Below are 14,901 nucleotides of genomic sequence, written 5' to 3' on the forward strand. Positions count from 1 at the left end.
ATAACACAAAATTGTAGCATAGCAGGAAATGGGCCATTTTCACTCCAGTGGCCCATAACAGCATGACCTAGAAGCCTCATCACCCAGGTGGTTCTGGACATCATGACCGGGCCGAGTCAGAACAGCAGGAGCTGCTGCTGACTGTGAAATCTGATCATAGGTTTCAGTTTCTCAGGAATCATGTGACCAAACGCCTCCAACCCTACCCTCAGAGAATAAACGGCTGAACTCTGATTGGTCCATTTCAGTCTTACATATCAGAGAACAGAACCAAACGGTCTCAGGGCGTTAACCTGCAGGCAGATAATCTGGATGTCTCTGTCAGACTGGGGGAACCGTCACAAAGTCAAAGGCCAACTAAACAATTGAAACTACTGAATTTAGTTGGCCTAGCAGCTGGCGTTAATCCAACTCTCACTGGTGAAACAGGTTCTGGTTCTGTGGGTTCCAGCTGGGCAGCCTGCTTCCTTCCTGCTTCCTGGTAGAGAGAAGAGTCTGCAGACGCGTTCAGCAACGTTCACTTTTCTGCGACCTTCAGAGACCATGGGCGTTACGGGAATGAAGACTCTGGTTGCAGAGTCAGACATTTTAGAGGATGTTGGCTTCAAGGACAGCGCCGTCATCATTGACGGTCCAAGTCTCTACTATTCTCTGTATTTTAACTCCAAGCCAAAGCTGGACCAGCAACACGGAGGAGATTACTCTGCATTCAGAGATCTGGTCTGTCAGTTCTTCAGCAGCCTGAAGAGCTGCAACGTCAAGCCGCTGGTCCTTCTGGATGGAGGCGCAGAACCCGTGAAGAACAAAACTGTTGGAAATCGTCTGAAAGACAAACTTCAGAAAGCCAAGAAACTTTCAGAGTCCATGGCCGGCGAGAGGGACAACATCTTGCCTCCTCTGGTCAAAGACGTCTTCATCCAGGTCCTTCAGGAGCTGCAGGTGGAGATCCAGCAGTGTTTCGGAGAGGCAGACCTGACAGCTGCTCTGAGGGCCAACGAGAGGAAATGCCCCGTTCTGTCCAACGACTCAGATTTTTACATCTTTAATGTGCAGGAAGGGTTCCTTTCAATTGATGGGTTCCAGTGGGAAACTGTGACACAAGGAGCCATTCCTGCTCAGCGCTACAGAGTCTCACAGTTTTGTAGATGTTTTAATGTAGACGAGGATCACATGCCCGTCTTTGCTGCTTTATCAGGAAACGATTACTCATATTTAGGAAAAGAAGACGGCAAAAAGTTCATCGAAAAATATCCTGAAGCTCAGCAGCCAGGAGGATCCTTTACTCCCAGTAAGGGAGCCAGTAAGGATGGCTCCCTTACTGGTATACAGCGAGCCATCCTCCGGTTTTTAGGAGAGTTCAGGGGGAAGACGCCCGAGGAGGCTGTGACAGCAGCTCTGCAGCTGGTTGGCAGATCTACGCAGGAGGACATCAAACTTTTCCTGAATTCAGCTCAACAATATGTCTTAAAGGAGCCACCTCGTCCCAACCTGCCTCAGTGGGTCATCCAGGAAATTCAGAGAGCAAGTCTGACCTCCTTCGTCACATCTGTTGTGACCCAGAAGTCGATGACCTTGACTCCACTGGTGGAGGACTTCTCCCAGCCCAGCAGCTACAGTGCTTCCCTCCGGATCCGACAGTTTTTCTACGGACTGCTGCTTGGAACGGAGCCATGCACAGAATATGACCGGGAGGGCGCTGAAGATATGCGTCCTAAACAGGTCACCCCTGTCCTAGCAGGTGTGACACCAGAGGAGCTGCAGAAACTGGAGCTGGAACATCTGAATGAGGTAAAACTGCTTCCCTCAGTTCAAGCTTTTCACTGATAAGATGTGGCTCCAGGTTACAAAGAAAACCAATCAGTTAAAAATAGAGGAGAACCAACATAATCACAGCATCTCGAAACGCCAACAGAGCTTTAGCATGCATGAGGTGCAACGAGTTACGGCTGTAATAAGATGTCAAGAGATCTTACACCCATAGCAACACGCTAGGAAATGTTAAAGAAATAAGTCTTACCTAAGGTGAATCACTGAGTCAATCAAGAACGAATCAAAGTTCATTTTATGAAGAAATTAAGCAAAGAAAATGAGCTGTGACCCCCTGCCGACATCAGGGAAGTGGAAAAGATGAAGGTACATCACTTTTAATATCCTCCAGCCCTCTTACAGAGATGGAGAAAAACGGAGAATCCCAGCAGTTTCACAACTCTGGTTTTTGACCTGCAGACTGTGACCCTGGACGGTTCAAAGGTCAGGAATACCTTTATTATGTGTTTCCAGCGAGCTGCCTCCACCATGGAGGGTGCTCTGATTTGATTAGGTTGAAATAAAACACAGTTTTGACATAACAGGAATTTAACACACTAAGCATGGAACACGCTAAGGATGTAACATGTTAGGAATGGAACATGTTAGGAATGGAACATGTTAGGAATGGAACATGTTAGGAATGGAACATGTTAGGGATGGAACATGTTAGGAATGGAACATGTTAGGGATGGAACATGTTAGGAATGGAACATGTTAGGGATGGAACATGTTAGGAATGGAACATGTTAGGAATGGAACATGTTAGGGATGGAACATGTTAGGAATGGAACATGTTAGGGATGGAACATGTTAGGGATGGAACATGTTAGGGATGGAACATGTTAGGAATGGAACATGTTAGGGATGGAACATGCTAAGGATGGAACATGTTAGGGATGGAATATGCTAAGGATGGAACATGTTAGGGATGGAACACGTTAGGAATGGAAGATGTTAGGGATGGAACATGTTAGGGATGGAACATGCTAAGGATGTAACATGTTAGGGATGGAACATGTTAGGGATGGAACATGCTAAGGATGGAACATGTTAGGGATGGAATATGTTAGGAATGGAACACGTTAGGGATGGAACACGCCAGGAATGGAATTCGCCAGGGATGGAACATGCTAAGGATGGAACATGTTAGGGATGGAACATGCTAAGGATGGAACATGTTAGGGATGGAATATGTTAGGGATGGAATATGTTAAGGATGGAACATGTTAAGGATGGAACACGGTAAGGATGGAACACGCTAAGGATGGAACAAGTTAGGGATGGAACATGTTAGGGATGGAACATGCTAGGGATGGAACATGTTAGGGATGGAACATGTTAGGGATGGAACATGTTAGGAATGGAACATGTTAGGGATGGAACATGTTAGGGATGGAACATGTTAGGGATGGAACATGTTAGGGATGGAACATGTTAGGGATGGAACACGCTAAGGATGGAACACGTTAGGGATGGAACACGTTAGGGATGGAACATGCTAAGGATGGAACATGTTAGGGATGGAACATGCTAGGGATGGAACATGTTAGGGATGGAACATGCTAGGAATGGAACATGTTAGGAATGGAACATGTTAGGAATGGAACATGTTAGGAATGGAACATGTTAGGAATGGAACATGTTAGGGATGGAACATGCTAGGGATGGAACATGTTAGGGATGGAACATGCTAGGGATGGAACATGTTAAGGATGGAACATGTTAGGAATGCAACACGTTAGGAATGGAACATGTTAGGAATGGAACATGTTAGGGATGGAATATGTTAGGGATGGAATATGTTAAGGATGGAACATGTTAAGGATGGAACATGTTAAGGATGGAACATGTTAGGAATGCAACACGTTAGGAATGGAACATGCTAGGAATGGAACATGTTAGGGATGGAATATGTTAGGGATGGAACATGTTAGGAATGGAACATGTTAAGGATGGAACATGTTAAGGATGGAACATGTTAGGAATGGAACATGCTAGGGATGGAACATGTTAGGAATGGAACATGTTAGGAATGGAACATGTTAGGGATGGAACATGCTAGGGATGGAACATGTTAGGGATGGAACATGTTAGGAATGGAACATGTTAGGGATGGAACATGTTAGGAATGGAACATGTTAGGGATGGAACATGTTAGGGATGGAACATGTTAGGGATGGAACATGTTAGGAATGCAACACGTTAGGAATGGAACATGTTAGGAATGGAACATGTTAGGGATGGAATATGTTAGGGATGGAATATGTTAAGGATGGAACATGTTAAGGATGGAACATGCTAGGGATGGAACATGTTAGGAATGGAACATGTTAGGAATGGAACATGTTAGGAATGGAACATGTTAGGGATGGAACATGTTAGGGATGGAACATGTTAGGAATGGAACATGTTAGGGATGGAACATGTTAGGGATGGAACATGTTAGGAATGGAACATGTTAGGGATGGAACATGTTAGGAATGGAACATGTTAGGGATGGAACATGTTAGGGATGGAACATGTTAGGAATGGAACATGTTAGGAATGGAACATGTTAGGAATGGAACATGTTAGGGATGGAACATGTTAGGGATGGAACATGTTAGGAATGCAACACATAGGAATGGAACATGTAAGGAATGGAACATGTTAGGGATGGAACATGTTAGGGATGGAACATGCTAAGGATGGAACATGTTAGGAATGCAACACGTTAGGAATGGAACATGTTAGGAATGGAACATGTTAGGAATGGAACACGTTAGGGATGGAACACGCCAGGAATGGAATTCGCCAGGGATGGAACATGTTAGGGATGGAATATGTTAAGAATGGAACATGTTAAGGATGGAACATGTTAGGGATGGAACATGCTAAGGATGGAACATGTTAGGGATGGAAGATGTTAGGAATGGAACATGTTAGGGATGGAACATGTTAAGGATGGAACATGTTAGGAATGCAACACGTTAGGAATGGAACATGTTAGGAATGGAACATGTTAGGGATGGAATATGTTAGGGATGGAATATGTTAAGGATGGAACATGTTAAGGATGGAACATGTTAAGGATGGAAGATGTTAGGGATGGAACATGTTAGGAATGGAACATGTTAGGAATGGAACATGTTAGGGATGGAACATGTTAGGGATGGAACATGTTAGGGATGGAACATGTTAGGGATGGAACATGTTAGGGATGGAACATGTTAGGAATGGAACATGTTAGGGATGGAACATGTTAGGGATGGAACATGTTAGGGATGGAACATGTTAGGGATGGAACATGTTAGGGATGGAACATGTTAGGAATGGAACATGTTAGGAATGGAACATGTTAGGAATGGAACATGTTAGGGATGGAACATGTTAGGGATGGAACATGTTAGGAATGGAACATGTTAGGGATGGAACATGTTAGGAATGGAACATGTTAGGGATGGAACATGTTAGGGATGGAACATGCTAGGGATGGAACATGTTAGGAATGGAACATGTTAGGAATGGAACATGTTAGGAATGGAACATGTTAGGAATGGAACATGTTAGGGATGGAACATGTTAGGAATGGAACATGTTAGGGATGGAACATGTTAGGGATGGAACATGTTAGGGATGGAACATGTTAGGAATGGAACATGTTAGGGATGGAACATGTTAGGAATGGAACATGTTAGGAATGGAACATGTTAGGAATGGAACATGTTAGGGATGGAACATGTTAGGGATGGAACATGTTAGGAATGGAACATGTTAGGGATGGAACATGTTAGGAATGGAACATGTTAGGGATGGAACATGTTAGGGATGGAACATGTTAGGGATGGAACATGTTAGGGATGGAACATGTTAGGAATGGAACATGTTAGGGATGGAACATGTTAGGGATGGAACATGTTAGGGATGGAACATGTTAGGGATGGAACATGTTAGGAATGGAACATGTTAGGAATGGAACATGTTAGGGATGGAACATGTTAGGGATGGAACATGTTAGGAATGGAACATGTTAGGGATGGAACATGTTAGGAATGGAACATGTTAGGGATGGAACATGTTAGGGATGGAACATGTTAGGAATGGAACATGTTAGGGATGGAACATGTTAGGGATGGAACATGTTAGGGATGGAACATGTTAGGGATGGAACATGTTAGGGATGGAACATGTTAGGAATGGAACATGTTAGGGATGGAACATGTTAGGAATGGAACATGTTAGGGATGGAACATGCTAGGGATGGAACATGTTAGGAATGGAACATGTTAGGAATGGAACATGTTAGGAATGGAACATGTTAGGGATGGAACATGTTAGGAATGGAACATGTTAGGAATGGAACATGTTAGGAATGGAACATGTTAGGGATGGAACATGTTAGGAATGGAACATGTTAGGGATGGAACATGTTAGGGATGGAACATGTTAGGGATGGAACATGTTAGGGATGGAACATGCTAGGGATGGAACATGTTAGGAATGGAATATGTTAGGGATGGACCCTGTTAGGGATGGAACATGCTAGGGATGGAGCACTCCAGGAATGCAACACGTTAGGAATGGAACATGTTAGGAATTTAGGAATGGAACATGTTAGGAATGGAACATGTTAGGAATGGAACATGTTAGGGATGGAACATGTTAGGAATGGAACATGTTAGGAATGGAACATGTTAGGAATGGAACATGTTAGGAATGGAACATGTTAGGAATGGAACATGTTAGGGATGGAACATGTTAGGGATGGAACATGTTAGGGATGGAACATGTTAGGAATGGAACATGTTAGGTTAGTGATTCACTCTTTGAAGCTGCCGGCTCCCCACGAATTGTTCTCAGCCCCCTTAGGAACCTCAAAGTGTTTGCACCCTCACTCGAGATCAGGAACCACCGTGGGCAACAGGAACCATCTTTTATGGTTGGTGTACTTTGCTTGCGGTGCGCTCCGGGGCGCCACCTCTTGGTTTGTATGTGCTGCGTGGGTTGCGTAGAATATGGTTTGCATATTCTGGTGGGTGTATTTGCTTCTTCTTAGCTTGTAGTGAATTGTTATGTTGGTGTTCATGATCAAAAAGAAGAACTGGGAAGTGAAAGGAAAAAAGGGGGGAACAAAAGAATGTAGAGTGATGGTTGGGGGGAAGAGAAGGGGGGAGGAAGGGTTAGGTAAGAAGAAGGGTGAGGTAGGGTAAGTGCTAAGATTTGGGGATGTACCAACATGTCACAAGATCCTGTTAATGAACAAGAAGTGAAACAATCTAATGTCTCTAAAAGTCTAAGTCTATTTATTTGCATCATCTGCATCTTTGTAAACTGAACGTTCTCTTTGGACGATGCCCCCCTCCAGAGGCGCTGCTACCCTGTGCAGCTGGCAGAGCCCCACTGACCCTGGGGCTGCGTGTCCTTTGGCTTTTGTTGCTCCATCGTGTCAAACTGCTGAGCTCAATGATCTGAGTGTGGTACCGACTACCGAGCATTCAGAGGTTAGAGGAAGGGAGTGATGGACCCTCAGGGGCAGAATGAAGGATGCACTGAGGTCCTCCGTGTCGCTGCGTGGTCCAGTGGGGGGGTCGCCTTTGAGCTCCAGACTGGTCACCAAGGTCTCCTCTAAGGATCAACTAAAACCGTGTAAAGAGATCATGACTGTAGTTCCTCCACAGGCTCCTGAGGATCTGCGCCGCTCCGTCCTTTACGAAGCTCTGGGATGTTCAGGCTCGGACGTTGAACACATCCCGGACCAGCTGAAGCTGCCACTCTGTGTGACCCGGTTCTGGTACCAGCAGAACCCCTCGGACGGGTTCAACATGTCCTGCCTCCAGGCCCTGGTCCTCGGCTTCCTGCAAGGAAACACCGACGAAGGTGAGACTCGGCTGGATGCCGTATGATGGTTGGATGACGGTTGGATGACGGTTGGATGACGGTTGGATGACGGTGGGATGACGGTGGGATGACGGTTGGATGACGGTTGGATGACGGTTGGATGACGGTTGGATGACGGTTGGATGACGGTTGGATGATGGTTGGATGATGGTTGGATGACGGTTGGATGATGGTTGGATGACGGTTGGATGGATGGTTGGATGACGGATGGATGACGGTTGGATGACGGTTGGATGACGGTTGGATGGTGGTTGGATGACGGTTGGATGACGGTTGGATGACGGTTGGATGATGGTTGGATGATGGTTGGATGATGGTGGGATGATGGTGGGATGATGGTGGGATGACGGTGGGATGATGGTGGGATGATGGTTGGATGACGGTGGGATGACGGTTGGATGATGGTTGGATGATGGTTGGATGACGGTTGGATGACGGTTGGATGATGGTTGGATGATGGTTGGATGATGGTGGGATGATGGTGGGATGATGGTGGGATGATGGTGGGATGATGGTGGGATGATGGTTGGATGATGGTGGGATGATGGTTGGATGATGGTGGGATGATGGTTGGATGATGGTGGGATGATGGTGGGATGACGGTTGGATGATGGTTGGATGATGGTTGGATGATGGTGGGATGATGGTTGGATGACGGTTGGATGATGGTGGGATGATGGTTGGATGATGGTGGGATGACGGTTGGATGATGGTTGGATGATGGTTGGATGACGGTTGGATGACGGTTGGATGACGGTGGGATGATGGTTGGATGATGGTTGGATGACGGTTGGATGATGGTTGGATGATGGTGGGATGATGGTTGGATGATGGTGGGATGATGGTTGGATGATGGTGGGATGATGGTGGGATGATGGTGGGATGACGGTTGGATGATGGTGGGATGATGGTGGGATGACGGTGGGATGACGGTTGGATGATGGTGGGATGACGGTTGGATGATGGTGGGATGATGGTTGGATGATGGTGGGATGATGGTGGGATGATGGTGGGATGACGGTTGGATGACGGTGGGATGATGGTGGGATGACGGTGGGATGACGGTTGGATGATGGTGGGATGATGGTTGGATGATGGTGGGATGATGGTTGGATGATGGTGGGATGATGGTGGGATGACGGTTGGATGATGGTTGGATGATGGTTGGATGATGGTGGGATGATGGTTGGATGACGGTTGGATGATGGTGGGATGACGGTTGGATGATGGTTGGATGATGGTTGGATGATGGTTGGATGACGGTTGGATGACGGTTGGATGACGGTGGGATGACGGTTGGATGATGGTTGGATGACGGTTGGATGATGGTTGGATGATGGTGGGATGATGGTTGGATGACGGTTGGATGATGGTGGGATGATGGTTGGATGACGGTTGGATGATGGTGGGATGACGGTTGGATGATGGTGGGATGATGGTTGGATGATGGTGGGATGATGGTTGGATGATGGTGGGATGACGGTGGGATGACGGTTGGATGATGGTTGGATGATGGTGGGATGATGGTTGGATGATGGTGGGATGATGGTTGGATGATGGTGGGATGATGGTGGGATGATGGTGGGATGACGGTTGGATGATGGTGGGATGATGGTGGGATGACGGTGGGATGACGGTTGGATGATGGTGGGATGACGGTTGGATGATGGTGGGATGATGGTGGGATGATGGTGGGATGATGGTGGGATGACGGTGGGATGACGGTTGGATGATGGTGGGATGATGGTTGGATGACGGTGGGATGACGGTTGGATGATGGTGGGATGATGGTTGGATGATGGTGGGATGATGGTTGGATGATGGTGGGATGATGGTGGGATGACGGTTGGATGATGGTTGGATGATGGTTGGATGATGGTTGGATGATGGTTGGATGATGGTGGGATGATGGTTGGATGACGGTTGGATGATGGTTGGATGATGGTTGGATGACGGTTGGATGATGGTTGGATGATGGTTGGATGATGGTTGGATGATGGTGGGATGATGGTTGGATGATGGTGGGATGATGGTTGGATGATGGTGGGATGATGGTGGGATGACGGTTGGATGATGGTTGGATGATGGTTGGATGATGGTTGGATGATGGTTGGATGATGGTTGGATGACGGTTGGATGACGGTTGGATGATGGTTGGATGATGGTTGGATGATGGTTGGATGACGGTTGGATGACGGTTGGATGATGGTTGGATGACGGTTGGATGATGGTTGGATGACGGCTGGATGACGGTGGGATGACGGTTGGATGACGGTTGGATGACGGTGGGATATGACGGTGGGATGACGGTTGGATGACGGTTGGATGGTGTGTCCGTGTTCCAGGCGGAGCGGTCCGGTCCAGGCCCGGTGAGGTGGCTGCTCGGCGCCGCCTGCAGGCCGGTGCGGTGGCGGTCCGGTCCAGACCCGGTGCGGTGGCGGTCCGGTCCAGACCCGGTGCGGTGGCTGAGCAGCGCCCCCTGCAGGCCGGTGCTGCTCATGCGTTCAGCCGCTGGCTGACCTGCCTGAGGCAGAGCCTCCACCTGAACCAGCTGCTGCGCTTCCCTCTGCCAGAGCCGCCCTGCTACAGGTAAACACCAGCTGATCGCCAGCCAGTCCTAGCTGACCTCTGACCCCTGACCCTGCCTCCAGGCTGTACTGCGGTCCGTGGCTCCACCAGCTGCAGAACCAGCTGCTGTCCGACGCCAACGCTTTCAGAGAGAGGAGGGAGCAGCTGCAGGACGGCGAGAGAGAGCTGCTGGACAGAGCCCTGACGGTCACCCAGTCTGCTGGACAAGGGGCACCATCAGGTGGGCGGGGCCCATCAGGGGGACGGGGCCCATCTGGGGGACGGGGCCCATCAGGGGGACGGGGCCCATCAGGGGGACGGGGCCCATCAGGGGGACGGGGCTTATCTGGTGGACGGGGCCCATCAGGGGACGGGGCCCATCAGGGGGACGGGGCCCATCTGGGGGACGGGGCCCATCAGGGGGACGGGGCCCATCAGGGGGACGGGGCTCATCTGGTGGACGGGGCCCATCAGGGGACGGGGCCCATCAGGGGGGCGGGGCCCATCAGGGGGACGGGGCCCATCTGGGGGACTGGGCCCATCAGGGGGACGGGGCTCATCTGGTGGACGGGGCCCATCAGGGGGACGGGGCCCATCTGGGGGACTGGGCCCAGGCGATGACGGGACGTAAACGCAGACGGAGGAAATGAAGCTGAGCGCGGACAGGAAGCTGCTGCTTTCATGTGTTGAGGTGACGTCTTTTCTGTGGGTTTTAACTAGGACGTTCTCCTCTGACGGGTTTTAACTAGGACGCTCTGCTCTGACGGGTTTTAACTAGGACGTTCTGCTCTGACGGGTTTTAACTAGGACGCTCTGCTCTGACGGGTTTTAACTAGGACGCTCTGCTCTGACGGGTTTTAACTAGGACGCTCTGCTCTGACGGGTTTTAACTAGGACGCTCTGCTCTGACGGGTTTTAACTAGGACGCTCTGCTCTGACGGGTTTTAACTAGGACGCTCTGCTCTGACGGGTTTTAACTAGGACGCTCTGCTCTGACGGGTTTTAACTAGGACGCTCTGCTCTGACGGGTTTTAACTAGGACGCTCTGCTCTGACGGCTGCAGCAGGCTGTCCTTTGTTTCACTGCCCTGCATGTTGCAGGTGTTTCCAATTAGCAGTTCGTTGCTGAACTGCCATCAGCTGAATGAGGGAAGTTTGTGAGACGGGGCCCATCAGGGGGACGTCACTGATGGGCCCCGTCAGGACAGGGAGCCTGGAGGACCAGAGCTGGGAAACACTGTTTTTATTTGAGCTGTTTTAACGACACATTTAGCAGCAGCTTCTCTGAATGAACCTTAATATTCCAGGTAAAATTAGTCAGCAGGAAGATCTCAGTTCAAAAACACTTTCAGGTCTCAGGCAGATAATTTATTACGTGTTTATCGGTTTATCATCTGATTCTTATCAGATAATTAATTGTATAATATTATATATTTCCTGAATGTTTTATTGACCCTGTTCTTGTTTTTATCTTGTCCAGTAAAACTGGCTGATGGTTTCCAGTAACTATGACCTTAATAAAGTGTTGACTGTTTATTTTCGGTGTGTTTTGACCTTTGACCCCAGCTCTTGCTGTGCCTGTTGGTTTGGCTCCTGGATGAACTGGGAATGTGGTGGGATTTGATTTCCTGGTTTTGTTTCGGTTCAGGAACGTTCCGTGTTCAGATCAAACCGATTTAATCATCCAGCTTTACATCTACACCCGGAGGCCCACAGCCCTGTGCTGCCACCACCGTGCAGCCCAGGAGGCCGACAACAGACTGCAGTCCACCAGGTGGCGACACCTGCTCGGTGTGTTGAGCTTTAGGGAGCAGAAGAAGAAGCGGGAGGCGTGTAAAACAGTAACTGGCCTCGGTCGGTAAGTTCTGTCCGCTGCAGGAGGATTCATGTCTGCGCAGGTGAGTTTGTTGCAGCTGTTTTCATCTCCACCAGACTCCTCTGACTTTCTGTCTGATTCTAGCTGACGTTTAACGGCTTAGACAGTTGAACCCCCCGCAAATATCGGCATGAATGGAAGCGATAAAAGGCTTTTTAGTGCGGACACATCGCGCCGAACTGAAGTCGGACTCCATATTAGTCAGGTCAGATCCTCTGCTCGTGTGTTTGTTTCGGTCAGATGCAGAAATACGTAAATCCTCAGATTTCCTAACGGAGTTCTGGAGCGGAGCGCGGGAATGACCCGCAGGACGAGCACGAGACCTCAGAGTCCGCCGCGTGAGGAGCGAATCGGGTCATAGGTCACATGCTGCATGTGGGGCGGGGCTCTGTGAAGCCCCCTGAACACAGTCGGAACCTCCCGGTCCAAATTCAGTCAGAATTTTAGGGCTTTAATTCTTTTAAGAGGTTCTTCTGGACGCGGTGAAACCGGTTCCAGTGTCCCGGCAGCAGGACGGGGCGACCCGCATGTCCGGAGCCGGAACCGGAACCAGAACCAGAACCAGAACCAGAACCAGCAGCATTCAGCTTCTATTCACCACAGATCTGGAACAAACTAACAGAAAACTGGAAAACGGCTGAAACACTGAGCTCCTTTACACCCGGACTAAAATCTGATCAATAATCTGATCAATAATCTGATCAATAATCTGATCAATAATCTGATCAATAATCTGATCAATAATCTGATCAATAATCTGATCAATAATCTGATCAATAATCTGATGCATCGATCAGATTAAGTGTTGCTGAAATAAAGTTGATAAAAACCTTTACAGATGCTAAAGGTCGTCGCCATGGCAACTGGCTGCTCGGCGCCTGTTTACCAGCTGGTTGGTGGGAAGTTGAGTGGAAGGAAAAACTGTCTCTTCCTCAGGTGACCGTGCTGTACTTCGCTAGGAGTGCCGAGCTGACCGGACTGAGGGAGGAGGAGTTGGTTGCCGTGCCAACGCCAATCAGCAGCGGGGACCTGTGGGCTCTGTTGCTACGGAAACAGCCCAGGTAGGCGGCGATCAGGCGGCGGCGCGACGCGCCGGCGGCGACTCTGACGGCGGCTCGTCGTGTCTCTGCAGGCTGGTGGCGCTGCAGGGCCGCGTGGTGCTGGCCGTACGCCAGCAGTACGTCGCCATCGGCAACCAGCAGCTGAGCCTGCAGGACGGCGACGAGGTGGCCGTGGTGCCGCCGCTGAGCGGAGGGTAGAACAGAACCGGAACCGGAACCGGACCCGTCGCTGCACATGGCGGAGCCGCCCAGGGACATCTTCAGGCTGAGCCGTGATTGGCTGTCGGTACAGGAAGTGGTGGACTCGGTCAGCAGCAGCCGCTGCGGCGCCGTCTCTGTGTTTATAGGTACGACCTTCATCATCGTCCTCCTCCTCTTCCTCAGGGCGGGGCTTCAGGTCTGATCAGCCAATCGGATCAGTGCCAGCTGGTCTGGAGCCACACCGCCGCCCCCTGTGGGCGGCCGGCTGTCGGTGCCGCTGACCCGCTTCCTGTGCAGGTGCGACCCGGGAGGACCAGGCGGAGGGCAGGAAGGTGATTGGTCTGCAGTACGAGGCGTACGAGGCCATGGTCCAATCAGAGCTGAGCCGGCTGGCGGCGGCCCTGAGGGCCCGCTGGCCCTCGCTGCTGCACGTCTGCATCCACCACCGCCTGGGGTGAGGCTCCGCCCACCGCGCCGTGATGTCATCGCCGCCGAGCCTCACCCGTTCTCTTCCTGCCTCAGGTGGGTGAAGGTGGGCGAGGCCAGCGTCGTCATGGCGATCTCCTCTCCGCACCGCCGGGACGGCCAGGAGGCCATCCAGCACGCCGTCACCCAGCTGAAGGCCAGCGCCCCCATCTGGAAGAAGGTGGGAACCGGGCCGGAACCGGGCCCAATAGTTACCTGTCATCCTGACTTCTGATTGGTTCTGGTTGGTTCTGATCCACAGGAGGTCTACGACACCCAGGAGTCGTCCTGGAAGGAGAACTCAGAGTGCAGCTGGTCACAGAGGGGAGGAGCTTCTGACTGACCCCTGACCCCTGACAGAATGACCTGTGACCCCAGAGGAGCACCTGGTGGGCAGGTGTTCTATTCTAACTGTGTAGTTAAAGTAAAAGCGACTCCTGCAGCTCATTCCTGATCTGGGTTTCTGGATAGAGTGGCACTCTGTCCTCATAGAGGATCTTTGATACGCTAAGAGTTCTCACTCCTTCTGGTTTTTGTTGCTGCTCCATATTTGGTCGTGACTTCCTGATGTGTTCAAGTCCCACCAATAAAAACGCAGATTCTCATTTTTTCAGTTTTAGTTTTTAATGAGAAACAGAATCAACCGGACCTGAGCAGAACCCAGAGACTGAACCGGGTCCAAACGGGGTCGGGTCATGACGTTCGGACAGGAAGTTCTGCTGCAGGTCGGGTCATGGGACAGGAAGTGATGTCATCATGGTGACCGTCCCGAAGCTGGAATCTCAGCAGAACCTCGGATCGGAACCAGAACCAGCCGGTTCTGGTGGTAGAACCTCAGCCTGGTTCTGGTTCTGGTCAGAAAAACAGAACCAGGTTCCACTGAGATCCTCTCACTGATTTCTATCTGATCCGGTTGGTTCTGATCTGGTCCATCGGACCTGATGGGGCCCTGTTCTCTGCTCCAGACCAGCTGGTGGTTCTGTTGGGCACAGCTTCCTGGACAGAACCACACAGATCAAAACGGGTCGGACCAGAACCGCGGAAG

At 50.1% G+C, this 14,901-nt stretch overlaps 3 protein-coding genes across 3 annotated transcripts; all 3 read left to right on the forward strand.

Annotated features, from left to right (window-relative positions):
• Positions 1-72: 72 nt before the first annotated feature.
• On the forward strand, positions 73-10,875 carry LOC103460456 (single-strand DNA endonuclease ASTE1-like). Its single transcript, XM_081613910.1, has 4 exons — positions 73-1,788; positions 7,467-7,665; positions 10,032-10,275; positions 10,338-10,875. Exons 1-4 carry the CDS (start codon positions 544-546, stop codon positions 10,873-10,875), a joined length of 2,226 nt encoding a protein of 741 aa, XP_081470036.1. The 5' UTR covers positions 73-543.
• Positions 10,876-11,652: 777 nt separating this feature from the next.
• Positions 11,653-13,399, forward strand: mocs2 (molybdenum cofactor synthesis 2). The gene is made up of 3 exons (XM_008402612.3): positions 11,653-12,151; positions 13,066-13,190; positions 13,262-13,399. Exons 1-3 carry the CDS (start codon positions 12,140-12,142, stop codon positions 13,386-13,388), a joined length of 264 nt encoding a protein of 87 aa, XP_008400834.1. The 5' UTR covers positions 11,653-12,139; the 3' UTR covers positions 13,389-13,399.
• A 4-nt stretch (positions 13,400-13,403) lies between these two features.
• LOC103460443 (molybdopterin synthase catalytic subunit) lies at positions 13,404-14,461 on the forward strand. The gene is made up of 4 exons (XM_008402611.3): positions 13,404-13,537; positions 13,689-13,845; positions 13,914-14,037; positions 14,119-14,461. Exons 1-4 carry the CDS (start codon positions 13,426-13,428, stop codon positions 14,197-14,199), a joined length of 474 nt encoding a protein of 157 aa, XP_008400833.1. The 5' UTR covers positions 13,404-13,425; the 3' UTR covers positions 14,200-14,461.
• Positions 14,462-14,901: the final 440 nt, after the last annotated feature.

The sequence above is a fragment of the Poecilia reticulata genome, chromosome 12 (genome assembly GCF_904066995.2).
Source record: "Poecilia reticulata chromosome 12, P_reticulata-male-v2, whole genome shotgun sequence".
Taxonomy (NCBI): Eukaryota; Metazoa; Chordata; class Actinopteri; order Cyprinodontiformes; family Poeciliidae; genus Poecilia; species Poecilia reticulata.